Source organism: Zingiber officinale, chromosome 9A (assembly GCF_018446385.1).
Source record: "Zingiber officinale cultivar Zhangliang chromosome 9A, Zo_v1.1, whole genome shotgun sequence".
Taxonomy (NCBI): Eukaryota; Viridiplantae; Streptophyta; class Magnoliopsida; order Zingiberales; family Zingiberaceae; genus Zingiber; species Zingiber officinale.
Window position 1 is genome coordinate 11948231 of NC_056002.1, and position 15143 is coordinate 11963373.

A 15143-nucleotide genomic window follows, 5' to 3' on the forward strand; every position below is an offset into this window, starting at 1 on the left:
ACATTTTTAACTTAATATATATATATATATATATATATATATATATATATATATATATATATATTTAATACGTCTGAAAGTTTTAATAATTTAAAAATATTAATAATAATAATTTTTATTAATATGTAAGCAATTTCCATAATAATTTGAAAGAGTAAAATAGATGCTTAATTTTGGAGAGGGTCAACGGAGCAATTTAATAGTAAACTAAACAAATAATGTTAAAAGACAAAGTTTTAATATTAATAAAATTTTAAGGATATTTTTAAAGAAAAGTTAAACCAATGGAGTATTTTGATAATTCTCTTATATAAGCATCCCAATCCCAAACCCTAACAAAATCTTCTCGCGATCTCGTCGGTTGCCGTTTCCTTGCCTATCCCCGTCCCACGCGACGAACTCCGTCGATCTCTCGCCGCCTCTTTTCCGGCTCTTCTCCTCACTGCGCCGGCTTCCTTTCTCCGGTTCTCCCTCCTTTTCTCTTTTCCAAACTCTCCGCTGTTGTTGAGAAGATGATCATCCCGGTGCGCTGCTTCACTTGCGGCAAGGTAGCGCTCTATCTAATTTCTTTCTAAATCAGCACACTGCTTAGTCTTGTTTTAGGGTTTGGTTGTTTTTGTCTGCCTGTTTAAAAGGACCTTTTGACCGATAAATTATTGAGAACTGATAATGGCTGTTTGTTCGCTCTTCGCGTAGGTGATTGGGAACAAATGGGATACGTATCTAGATCTTCTGCAGGCGGATTACACTGAAGGGTGATATTCTCTCTCTTTTTGTTATTTTTTAATGGAGGATCGCTTGATTTTCAGAGTGGTTTTCATGTTTTTAGTAAGGAAATTGCTTATTGACATCATTCAACAAATTATTTGGGTTAATATATATGATAATTTAATAACACATGTATTATGGGTCTGGCTATGATCAGGTGAGAAAGATATAAAATCTTCATTTTGACGCAATCAAGTTCTTCAAAGATTTATCATGCTAAACTATCACAACTTGTAACATGGTTAGGATTGTTATACACAACCTTGTTTTTCCCTCTTTTAGATAAAGATTTTGCTTGCACTATTCAACAATAATTATAGAATAAAAAGATGTATTCAGAGACTTTTGAGGGAGCATTGAGTGCTTGGACTATTGCATAACTTGTATGACCGAACTTAGAATTGTGTAGTTAAGAAACAACGTAGATAAAACCTTGGTGTGTCAGTGTTCCTACTGGGCAAAATTGAAAAAAAAATAAATTTGTAATACATGGCAAATTGTACGGTGTGGTCAAGAGTGTTGGATATATTATTATTTGACAATTGGTTAAAATAGGTTTAATGGGGTAAGTAGGGTAGAGAAGATAACTAAAAACTAGAACAATAAAAAATGATTTATATGATATCATATTGTTAACTATATGTTGCAGCTTAATGGCACAAGGCATATATATGCTGGACCAACTCTAATTATTGTGCACTTGGGACTGTCCATGGTATAATAGTTTGGATTGTTATAAACGTTTGCAACTGATTAGGCTAGCTTATGGCGACGTATTAGGTTGTTATATTGTTACTTGTTAGTCAACATGAAGAAGTGAACTAGTTTCTGGTGATTTATTAGGCTAGTATTCATAAGGAGTAATACAACGTTAGAGGTGAATAGTTCCAGATGGGTTCTAGTTTGCAACTGATGTGGCACACATGGATGGAAAACATGCTAAAGTTTCCTTGGTTTTGTTTCCTTGCAAAAGTGGTGGAAATGGAAGGATGCAAAGCTTCAAACCTGTTAAATAATCTAATTGTCCTTTTCTATTAGAAATATTTTATCTACCATCACACTATCTGCTCATTAGTCTTCTCTGCTAACACTCAATGTTTATCTTCTTAGGTAACGCTGCACCTATTAGTTGGATTCCAATTGCAATATTATGCCATTTAACAAGAAAACAATGAAGAACTCGTCAACACAAATTCATGCCCTCCCCAATAAAAAGCGTGATGGAAAAGTTAATCATTACACATTGATATATGTGAAAAATAGAATTTATAGGCATTACTATTACTACGAGTATTGTATTTTTTTATTAATAGCAGAAAATAGATTATGATCTGATAAATTAGTTATTTTATATTATTATTTAATTTCTTAGATAACTTATTAATAATTGTATCTAAATATTCATACTATTAAATTTGTTAGTTAATGTTTATATAATAAAATAGTATGATATATTGATTAAATCTTAGGACATTGTTAATTTTATATTGTTTACTAGTATATTAATATTATGATTATATCTATTTTTTATTAACAATGGTGTTAATTAAAATTAGCCTAACTGATACCTTACCATTTCAATATATATATATATATATATATATATGTGTGTGTGTGTGTGTGTGTGTGTGTGTGTGTGTGTGTGTGTGGAATTATCCTTCAATATTATATATATATATATATTAGGATTTTGTTATATTCCTTGGTTTATGTTTCGCCAACTGAATGAATTTATTTTGCATTTTTTTATTCCAATTCTATGATCTTATATGGTTGTTATTATTTTTTTTTAATCTGTGCTATATCAATACCCATACCAACTGATTCTACAAACAATGATATATATTCCTTTCTAAACATTTTGGCAATCATTAATCTTGTATCAAAAGTTGATTTTCTATCAGAAATATATTTGAGCTACACTTGCAAAATTCTGCTAGTTAAAACTGAATTTTGTTATCCTAATGTGTAATAGATTGTAATCGTATTGCGATACCTAGCCACTCTGTTGTTAGTATATAACTTCACTCTCGAGAACTTTACTACATTATTCAGTCGTCATTATCTAAATTATTTTTGATTAACTTTCTAAAAGAGATGCTCTGGATGCTGTGGGCTTGGTTCGCTACTGCTGTAGGAGAATGCTCATGACCCATGTTGATCTCATCGAAAAGCTACTCAACTACAACAGTAAGTTATTGCTGCACAGTCATCAATTGCTGCTACTTCATAAGTTATCATCTTTTGACCTATTTCATCGGATTTTTATGTTGTTACTAGCTCTCGAGAAGACGGAGACAAGCTAATGAGATGGCAAATGGAATCAGTTCCACCATAGTATTAGCATGAATCATGGAATCATACTTTAATTTGCATAATGTCATGGAATCTGTATCAGTACTGTGTTGGATCAGTATGAATTGTGTGAATTCCCAAACTACTAGTTGATGACTTGATCTGATTAATGTATGTTTATATGCTTTGTTGCGTGTTTTTAATTGGCATATGGACTCAACTTTTTTATGTTTTTTAGTTTAGATTAATTCTTTTCAATCCAAATGTTAACTTTAATTCATCTTGTTGGATTGGATACGATGCCTTAAAAGTCCGACTATGGCTGCTGATCACAGATAACACCTTATCAATCCCCAGTAAAGATTGTAGAAGATAATATACACGGCTCAACGCATTGGCTATATTCTTGCCTCCAACTGAAGAGATAAAACGAATTTGTAGATTTTTTTTTTCGTGGATACAATTTGTAGCAAGAGATATGATTTAAACAAAACACAGTAATGGGTGCTCTCTATGACCAATATCGTTACCATGTCCTAATTAGTGTCCACAAGATTGTAAACCTCCAACTTTAACATGAGGAAATATCAGAGCATTTGAAATTCAGCTCTCAATGCCTGCTTTTCTTTGCCTACGTAGTTGTACTTACCTAGGAACATTTAGGAATTAGTGGGCAGATGGATTTGGAACTTCCGACTTCTGATTTCATAGATGATCTCAATATATGTGCTAGAAGATAAATGACAATCTTCACAATAATTCTAATCTAACATTTTAAACCGATTAATTCTAGGATCAATTTAGTTTCACTGAAGTTTTCTACTGGCAACTGTCAAAATTTATTTATGAGGAAAAATTCCATCAATTATACACATTGCATGTGGGTATGAAAATCCATGGACATCAAGCCTACAACAAATACAATGTCTTTTACTATATCTACAGTATATGCAGTAAAAAGATGATTCACTCGTCCAGCGGCTCCGTCAATTTATTCCTAAGTTAATACGGAAAAGGTAAATCATGAATAACTACTAATCATTAGTACCAAAGTATGAAAATAGATTTACTCAGACACATTAAATTTTAATTCTATGATCTAATATGATAATATTTCGCATCTTAATCACCGTAACTATTCCAAGGGGAGACTATATCTACACTACGGATTCCATTGTTGGTGCTCGTTTAGAATTCATATAGGCGAATATCCGACTGCATGTCCCAATATTGAACTTGTATTTGGTGAGGATATCTTAACAGGTAGTTTTCTCCTCTGTACGCCACCATAGTGTGCTAGTAATTCATGAGCAAGCTTCGAATTCATGCACAACCATTGGTAGAGAGCATCAAGGAAAAAACGTGTTATCCCATTTCTCCGTCTTTACTTTATATTTCATGTATAATTTTCCTAGTGGTATAATCTTGTCTTCTCAATTCACTTATTATAAGTGAGTTCAAACATAGTTACTATCTCTATAGCTGGTTACTCCAATAAATTTTGGGATTAATTTTTAGTTATGTAAAATATCTTATTGGATGTCTATCTCCCCATGTAAAGGGTCCATGCACTAACGACATGTTCCCGTAATTCCCTTCCAAAGAGTGGGGCTGTCTTGGAAGGGGGTGATGACTTCATATTTTTACTCCAATAAATGAGTTTGCATGCATGTTGATCCTGCCCGAAAGTTGAAGAGACGGATGTTGAGGACGTGACGCTCCTATTAACCTCCGACGGACTTCACTCCTATATGCAACACAAGCAGCGTTAGTGCCGAGTCAGGGAAGCGTCCCCCGACGATGGTCCTCCGACACTCAAGTCAGTCTCCGGCGAAGCAAGAAGTAGTGAGAACTGTAGCACAACAGTAGAAATCACGAGAGAAGCATACCTCTGGCGATGCTTGGACCTCCCTTTATATAGATCTCTTGTAGCGTGTGTGCACGCTTCTTAAAGCGAGCACGCTTTCCCAAACTTTTCCTGAGAAGACATGTCAGTAAAGTGTCCCTGTCCTTGACACAGTACCTTAACGGGCCGAGCATATCTCTGAAGTGACAGTGGAAGCTTCCGCCGTACGATCCTCTGTCTGAGCATGCCGCCTGTCAGCGACACTAGCTCCCAAAAGGATGTCGAAGGATATCCCGCTGTGTCTGTTGCTTGGACGAATGGAATGACCACTCGGCTAGAATTTTGCTATCCCTGTGCTATCTGCTTGCACATCGAGGTGGATAGCCGCTCGGCTAAAAGTCCGTTGTCGCATCGAGTGGGAGAGTCGCTCGGCTGCAAGTCCATTGTCCCGTGCATTCTGCAGTTGGTCAAGCGGGATAGCCGCTCGGTCGGAAATCCGCTGTCCTGATCTGTTGCTGGATCGAGCGAGAAGGCCACTCGATCGGAAGCTCATTGTCTGCATGCTCGACTGATGTGGAGTCTTCTGCTAGACCGAGCGGGGGAGCCGCTCGGTTCGACTTCTGCGCGTCACTTGAGCGTCGATTTGATTACTTCGTGTCGAAGACGGTAGGTCTGTTCTTAATCTCCGATCGGCGTGTGACTCGCCCGATCGACCAACACCGCCCACCCATTGACCATCTTGACTTTGACCTCCACGCGACGACAGGGTGGGGCCCCACCTAATCACCGCATCACATGTGTTGTGTACTATAGCAATTTGGTTGTCTCTATGTCTTTATAGACTAACACCAAATTCTTCAATGGTCACGAGACACTATCCATAATGTGACTTAGGAAATACATCTTTAACTACAGTAAATGTGTTAGGATTTCAATCACTTATAATTGATATACATCTATCACTAACAACTTGAGTATGAAGTTCTATTAAGAACCATTCCAAAGTATCCATTGACTTTGTCAACACCAATTGCCATCATTAAAATCCTTGAATACTTTTCTATTAAGTGATAAGCATCTATACCAATAACTAGATGAAGGAATTCAATAAATGCATGCATACTCGATCCAAAAGCGCTACTGAACTTAAGTGAACCAAGGTTTATATTATATGAGTCAACATAATCTTCATAGCAGTGCTTATACTTTGACTTGCAATGCCTTTTGGTAAGAAATTGTCACTCCAAATCTTGTTTGGATCTCTGTTATAATCATTCTTAACTTCTCATTAGTCATCACTTTCTCTTGGATCTCACTAACAAGAAGTCAAGAACTTGAGCAGTTTGTATCATCTCTTTCTTTTTTCAAAGATCTAAGCAAGTGTGCAGCTTATTACCCGAAATGTTTTTGGTCCTCCTCTAGCAACAATTCTCCAAGCAGAACCTTGCAAATAGACTTTATTTTATAGCTTCTTTAATCTTAAAGCCTTTATATATATATTACATAATCCATTAATTTTTTTTCAACATTTGTCATCCTTGAACACCTAACCAACTTTTGATGATTTGCACCTAATTTACTCCTCTTTGATGGGCACAATCAAAATGAGAGTGTCCTTTGCTATAAATGAAATTATCTTCTATTGGAGTAATAAAAAGATGATTTTGCTCACTCTAAGTTTTCTAGTATTGTCCATCCTATAGCAAGATACAGTAGATAAATCATAGAGGATATTTTGCTCTAACACAACGATCTTTTGCATGGGAAAGATCAGACATCAAACGAGTCATTTTACCTCTATTGAAAATTGTCCCTAAAATTTATTAGAGCAACCATGGATATGTAGGCTTGTGCCTACCATGGAGGCAAAGTGAATTATCTTCTATTGTAGCAATAGAAGATAATTATCTTCTAGCTCTCAGATTAGTGAGTCATTCGCACCATTGTCAGCATCAAATGCGTAGAAATTAGTGGTGTTAGAGTATTCATCTTCAACGTATCCAAAGACCATCTCTTCTTCATCGCCTAGTGTCGTATAGCAAAAATAATCTTCCTCTGCTTCCTCAGCTTATAGATCATAAACTTCCTCATCTACACGCTCATACGATAATTCATTTTCCTCTTGGCCTTCTGGAAGGCTTTTTGGATTTCTTGCTCTATCTAGATTGTCATGGTAAGAAAGAATCTTAACACAAACACGTGAGTCCCTACAAGAAAAGGTTTAGTTAATTACATATTGTTAAGTATCCTCCAGATAACCGACCCAAATGAGAGCTGCACCTTGTATTGACTACTCTTTGGTCAATGATCAATGGTCAATATCAAGGTGTTGTAGTTGGTAGGTGGTTGCTACAATTCTATAGCATGTAGCAACCACGTACCGTATATATAGAGGCCACCAAGTTAGACCTGTTCCTCTCAAATTAAAAAGGTGGTCTACCAACTCAATTTGGTTGCTCTATGCATTCCTTATAATGGCTGTTAAAACCCTAAACCCTAAAGTCTCAATATACTAAACCTTTAAACCCTAAATAATAAGAACTCAAACCCCTAAATAGAAAAAGAATACCCTAATTAACTATACATGGGGAAAAGACACAAGTACATTGAGAACACAAAGATGATCAAGAATGAAATAGCAGCTAAAAACTTAGAGAGAATTTAGAAGAGCAATGGGTTTTAGGGTTTATGGCAGATGATCGAGTAACTAATGCATTTAGGCTGAGTTTTTAGAATCTTAGCCAGCTGGTCCAACCGATTTAGCTACAACCTTTAGAAATTAGATCCGACTACGATTCAAAATCAATGGTTCAACAATTAAAAAATTTTAACCCTTAACTTTCAAAGGCGGTTTGTGTTTCATGGTTTAGTACTGTTATGGTTATGATTCGGTTCATAGTTCACGACAATTCAATATTATTTTTTATATTTTATTATTTTAAAATATTTAAAACTTTATAAATATGGAAAAATTAAAATTTTAAAAAAGATGTGAACTTATTTAAGTTATATATATATATATATATATATATATATATATATATATATATATATATGTATATATATATATTTATATATATATATATATATATATATATATATATATATATTTATCCACTTTGGGAACAAGCAACTTCAGTGGAGGATCAATCATCAAAAAGATAGATAATCTTGTAGACCATCTTGTATTTCATTTGGTTTATTGTTTGGATTTTTTTTAATCTTGATACTTGTCACACACAATCAGATGACCATATATTATTAATTATAAAATTATGTGTTGCAATAATGAATATTTTAAAGAATCATTACTAACCAACTCTACAAAATAGTCATTATATTTTTCATTGTAGGACGTTGAATTATAATGATAGAATGCTTTCGTGTAGGTGCCATGACTAGTAAATAATAACGAGCACGATTAGTATTCATTACTATAAAAATATACTTAACTTCATGATCAACGTATTTGTTTTGATTATTTAGTATGAAATTATTTTCCATAAGTGTTCATATGATGATTGCAAAATTATAGATATATTCATAATTTAGTGCATTAATATCATAAACATAATATAAGTTATCATATGAAGGAAAAATCTTACCCTGAATCAGATTGAGCAATAAATGGATTGTTAATATTCCCTACTAGACGAGGATGTTTCTCCAAAGAGTATTGAAATGTATACGTTGATTACTTCTCCGTCATAAGCATGCCTAAGATACATGTAACGAAGACTTTTCTTGTTAGTGTGTGGTACCCTTCCTCCCATACAAAGTCAGAAATAAGGTTATCTCAACTTTGTAAGTGCTGATATTAGGTAGGCCATAGTTGCATCTCGTTTATTCTTTTTTGCTTTCTTTAATTTTACCTTTAAGATACTGCCAATAAGAACATCTCAGTATATTTAATACTCACAAAAGAAACATATATCAATAGGGTTGTAATTAATATTTATGAATTACTACATAATTAATCTCCCTTTCTTGTATTTCTCCGCCCTCCTCTTCTTTTTCAATCTTGTTGGTGGCTAATACAAATTGAACATTCAGCTGCCTCCTATGAGTCTGTATTGATTTGTGTAGTGGACCGTTGTGGTTGACTCAACTTGAGTGGCGAGGGGGTCCCAAACAAATGGAATTCCTCGGAAGTTAGAGAATATCAACAATAATTTTAAAAATCAATAACAATAGATACTCAATTAACAAACCTTTAAATAGATAATTGGATTTATAGCATTATTACAAATACACCTTATGTTTACCTAGAGAGGCTAGAGTCCTTCTTGCGTAGACCTTACTTTATTAATATAAGATCATGCAAGTAGACTTCCACTTGCTTATTCTCAGTCCTGTGATATTGCTTGGCCATTGAATACGGGCATACTCAGGAAACCAAGCCTATGCATGCCATCAATAAATTATTAGATGTTATTAGCTATTTATGCAAATAAATAACTATATATATTCAAGATTTACAATAAGTAGACCAACAAATCCCTTTATATAAGGTAGGGTGGCGATACGATTATGCATCTTTGCGGCAAACACTTCTCCAAATATCTAGAGTTGACGTGTCATAAAATTATATATTTCTTCAACCCAATTATAATTTCCTAGGTTGTCGACAATCGATAATATGTCTATAATTCCTATCAGTAGATTATAAGTAGAAAATGCAAATAAAACAAAAGAAAACATATATAAAATATAAAACTTACAAACGACCTAATATCCTCATCTGATTCGACAGAGAAAATATTTCTTTATTAAGTGTTCCAATCTTGATCGATTTAGCTCTTTCCATGCAAAATATCTTTCATACAATTTTTCAAAAGTAACATTGGAACACATCTCTACATGCATATCTCTATCTGGGATTCCAAGTAATAGTGTCACATCTTTGGTTGTCAAGGTCACACCCACATTGCAAAATTTTAAAATTTTACTTTGTAAATCCCAATTCTCACCAGTAATACCCTAAGTGGAATTTTTGTTATGCTAAGGAATGACAAAGGAGCTACTGCTTATAATGATAATGTATTTTTCATACATATTCACTCCTAAATGCCTCTTTTCCTTGTCCCTTACCCTTTAGGGAAGTATGACGAAACAATTCTATAAAATGACCTAATTTACTCATCCAATATAACTTCTGCTTCATATGTGATAAATTATTCTTTCGCCATTTTAGAGATGTAGATCTTTGTATTTTCTACAGTATACAATTAAAACATTCAAACTTTGTAAATAATCAATCAAATAATATGGTATTTTGTCAAACTAAGTTAAAGTATTTAAAAGACCAGTACCACTATATTAGCCAATTCTTCAATGGTAAATGGTAAGAAGTATGACACAAAAGTCAAAATAAATTTTACTTTTTAGCCAGTTCATCGCGATATAATTAACTAACTTAAATACAATCTACATATGACAACTAGTAGTCCTACTAATATATTGTACAGATCGAATTATTTGTAAATATTATTTGAAGTTGCTGATGATACTGAGCTCAATGACCTAGTTCATTGTGTATTTTTTTAACAAGCTCAATGACCTATATATGATATAGCTTAAGTCATTTTAATCACATATCTTTTATGAAATTAAGTTAAACTTAGTATACATATTTCGATAATACCGATAACAGTAAGTCAATAAGTAATATGTAAATATATAATTTGATTGTGCTATTATATTACAAATGATTAAAGACACACTCCACTTGTATAGCCCAATGTTCATAAAAATCATATTTTAAGCATAATATGGTCGGTTCGGTTTACTAAATTTTTTGGGAAGCTAAAATCGTAAACCGAACCGAATAACCAAATTTCAAAAATTTAAATTGAAATTGACTGAAACACTAAAAAAATCAAACAAAAAAAATTGAAATTTTCAATTCGGTCAGTTTTTTCGATTTTAATCAAATTATGCCCACCCCTACTACCACCTCTATTTTAGGGCAGCACAGCCCAAACTCTCCGGCTTCAACGTCGGTAAAATTTTTTTCCTTATCTTTTATTATTGTCTAAGGACATTTTCCAAACTCCAAGGGTCATTTAGTTTTCTGGATTTTAGGCTACCATATTTTTATTTTTACATCTTTCTTAATATTATATATGAGCTTATAAACTCACATGGCAAAAACTACAAACAATCTCACAACCGAAATCCAACGACCCTAAATATTTACCTATTTATTTCAGCCCTAAATTATTCATCAATGTCTTTCATACATAAACACTAAAAATCTTATTCTTTTTTTTTTTAAAAAAATTAAGTCATTAAATTCATGATCAACTTCTAAAATTGTTTTTGATTTTAGAGCTTTAAAAAAAAATAAAAATATAAAAAAAAAGGATAATAAAAAATTAAATAATGAAACTCATGATGAAATAAAAAGAATAAATTAAGAGACGGCCATGAGTTTAATAATATTTTTTAAAAATTAAATATAAAAAAAATTATTAATCTTCTTTTGTATTTTTAAAATTTTTTAATAAAGTTCTGAAATAAAAAGTAAAAAAAATATGAATAAATTAAGAGACGGCCATGAGTTTAATAATATTTTTTTAAAATGAATTTTTAATGTCGTATCAAACTTCATGTAATAGTTTAGTTTAGTTTGGTATAATTTTTTACTTTAATTTAAGGCTGAAATTAGCATGGTGAGTATTTTAGGAATTAAGTGTACTTTTGGTAAAAACCAAAGTATAGTGCACCCTTTGTGAAATTAATAAAAAAAATGCGCCTTTCGGTAAAATGACAAAAAAAAAAAATAAAATAAAAAAACTAAAGAACTTTATAATTTTTATTTTTTTTAAAATTTGATTGATAATGCAGGTTGATTTAACGTTGAAGATAGATGAATTGAATTGGACAATCATGGACGAATTTAGAAATTTAAGAACCATTTAGGCATTGTGTAATTAAATTTTTCATAAATTTTAAGATGTTATTACTTATTTATTTTATTTATTTACTTTCAGGAACTTTATGTTGCGAAAGATGTTGCAAAAGATGTTGCGAAAGATATTACATTGCACATTGCAATCAGTGGTGCGATCATTAATTTTTTAGAAGTTTTTTCATTACCCTTTTTATTATCGGTTATTTTTTTTATATATTTTTACTTGCGCATTATCGGGTGTTAACACCGCAGTTATTCTAGATTTGTTAGGGTCATTTTTTTTTAAGTTTCATCTCTGTTTTTAGTCTATGATGTCGATCTTAGAATAGAGTTTTCATAGGAGGATACATATCATTGAAAAAATATGCACTTACATCTAAAAATGAAAATGATCCAACTATTTTATCATTTTAAAGAACTTTTACTTGTTTCCATTCCTATAAATCAAATATTTGAAGGAAAATGATCTATCTATTTGGTTCCATGAACCAAATTAAGGAAAGCATATTTCTACTTCATTCCTCATGAAGTCATTCCCTAGGAGTAACTGTTCTATCCTCTATAAATTCATTCTATGAACCAAACATAAATCTCTAGTATTATAGGGTTCCACCGATGGAGATAGAGGATACCACCCCTTATTCAACGTAAAAATCGTTCCTCCATGATTGAATTCCTGGATCCGTCACTGAATTGATAAGGCTTTAATTCATGTTGCACAAGTCCTAGATCAGTTCCCACTTCTTGTTGCTCTTTTTTGGGTGTATCACTTTCTTCTTCTAAGCAACTGATTTTTTCTCTTAACTAAATCTTTCCTTTCCTAGGTGTAAACATTCTTTTCAGGGAAGCAAGATTTAGTGAATCTCACAATATTAAAGTGCCAATAGTGAAAAATGTTTGTGCATTTGAATTTCCTTAAAACAATTTTTACAGTGATCTTGTACCTCTATTTTGGTTTTATATATCGTTCCTTCCCGTTATTTAATTCTCAGAAAATTTCTGTGCCATCATACATTGATTTAACGTGATCTCTACATCTGGGGTCTTTTAATCTTTTATCGATTCTTGCTAGATGTATGCTGATAAGAAAAAAAAATAGACGAGTCGAGGACACAAGGAGGATAAAAATTAAGGTTTTCACACTAATTCATTGATCATCACATATCCTATTTATAGGCTAATACATCACATATTAAAAAAAACTCACTAACTCCACTAACACCACAACATTAACCACTATCCTCCACCACTAACTCAACTTGCCGACTCATTGACCCACTAACACCGCATTACATCCATTACCCTATTATTTCTCTCCACTAACTCAATTAAAACATGCCCACTAACACACTAATTTTATCAACAATCCCTCCCTTAAACTGATATTCCAAATGTAATAATCAGTTTAAAAAGAGTCAAACTTTTAAACTTCATGTAGAAACACCAAGTAGCTTCTTGAGCTTTTGAAATGTAGCAAATTTGAGAGGCTTGGTTAGTATATCAGCAATTTGATCCTCGCTTCTGCAGTAAACAAGATTAATAACTTCATCATTTGTGAGATTTCTCAGGAAATGATACCTCACATCTATGTGTTTACTTCGACCATGTAGCACTAGATTTTTAGAAAATTTCATTGTCGAACTGTTGTCACAATAAACCTGAATAGGTCTATCCTCTTTGAAATATAATTTTGTAAGAATCTTCTTTAGCAAAATAGCTTGATAAGCACAAGATATTGCAGCAACAAACTGAGCTTCCGTGGATGATAATGTAACGATTGATTATTTTTTTGAAAACCATGAAATAGCTCCTGTACCCAACATGAAAATATACCCAGCTGTACTTTTTCGATCATCTAGATCTCCTGCATAATCACTGTCTGTAAAACCAAATAAATCTGATTTTTCTCCCTTTTTATAAAACAATCAAAACTCTTTAGTACCTTGCAAGTACCAAAAATTCTCTTTGCAGCTAAGAGATGCATTTCTGTAGCACAATCCATGTATCTACTAATCATACTTACAACATACATAATATCAGGTCTCATTGCTATCAGATACATTAAACTCCCCACTATCTATTTATAAAGTGTGGCATCACTCTTCTTTCCTCCAATATCTTTATGTAACTTCACTCTAAACTCAGAAGGAGTATTTACAGGATTGCAATCTTTCATTTGAAACTTGTCTAGAATTTCTTGCACATATATTCTTTGAGAAATAAAAATTCCAACAGAAGCTTGCATCACTTCAATACCAAGGAAATAATGCATCATACCAAGATCAGACATTTCAAATTCTTTCATCATAGATTTTTTAAATTTTCCAAATATAGAGGTACTATTTCTAGTGTAGATTAAGTCATCTACATATAAACAAACTATCAATATTTTTCCTCCATCATCAATCTTAATAAAAAGAGTATGTTCATAAGAGTATTTTTGAAAATCTTCTTTCAGAAAATATGTTTCTATACGATTATACCAAGCCCGTGGGGCTTGTTTTAATCCATATAGAACTTTCCCTAATCTATAAACTTTATGCTCATTACCAAATTTCACATAATCCGGAGGTTGATCGATAAATACCTCTTCTTTCAAATTTCCATGGAGGAGTGTTGATTTTACATCCAATTGAAAGATAGGCCATGAATTTTGTGCCGCCATCTCTATCACCACTCTGATTGTATCATGCCTTGCTACAGGAGCAAAAACTTCTTTATAATCAACACCAAACTCTTGCTTATAGCCCTTCACCACCAAGTGTGCTTTGTACTTGTTAATCTCACCATGTTCATTTAGCTTTGTCTTGTAAACCCACTTTACACCAATTGTCTTTTGTCCTTTAGGAAGATCACATAACTCCCATGTATTATTTTTTTTAATTGTTGTAATTTCATCATCCATAATTTTTCTCCATTTTAATTCTTTAACAGCCACTTCAAAGATAGTAGGGTCACAATATGAAAACAAAGCAAAATGTGTAAGAGGATCATCACCTTCATAAATTCCAGTCACCTCATAATCAGACATCCATGTTGATCTTCTTCGAACACGTTGTGGACTTTGTGATTCTACTTCAACCGAACTTTGATCTGCTGTAGAAATATTTTGAGAGACTTCCTTATGTGGCTCATCCTCCATAGGCTGTTGTATTTTCTCATCATCATCAAAATCAACAGGGATAATTTTTTAACGCCATTTTGATTCCATGGCCAAGTGTCTTTTTCATCGAAAACAACATCATGACTTATGATGATTTTCTTAGTGCAGGGATTATATAATCTATAAGCTTTTGATGTATTACTTATATCAAGAAA

At 32.6% G+C, this 15143-nt stretch overlaps 1 protein-coding gene across 1 annotated transcript; it reads left to right on the forward strand.

Moving 5' to 3' along the window:
* The first annotated feature begins 324 nt into the window (after nt 1-324).
* On the forward strand, nt 325-3266 carry LOC122021909 (DNA-directed RNA polymerases I, II, and III subunit RPABC5). Its single transcript, XM_042580085.1, has 4 exons — nt 325-548; nt 697-755; nt 2864-2958; nt 3049-3266. Exons 1-4 carry the CDS (start codon nt 513-515, stop codon nt 3072-3074), a joined length of 216 nt encoding a protein of 71 aa, XP_042436019.1. The 5' UTR covers nt 325-512; the 3' UTR covers nt 3075-3266.
* Nucleotides 3267-15143: the final 11877 nt, after the last annotated feature.

Bases quoted from the DNA above. Each gene is read 5' to 3' on its own strand.
- LOC122021909 (XM_042580085.1), top strand. From the start codon at position 513: ATGATCATCCCGGTGCGCTGCTTCACTTGCGGCAAG. The intron at 549-696 runs GTAGCGCTCTAT...CTCTTCGCGTAG, and splicing joins GCTGCTTCACTTGCGGCAAG to GTGATTGGGAACAAATGGGA. The intron at 2,959-3,048 runs GTAAGTTATTGC...TGTTGTTACTAG, and splicing joins AAAGCTACTCAACTACAACA to CTCTCGAGAAGACGGAGACA.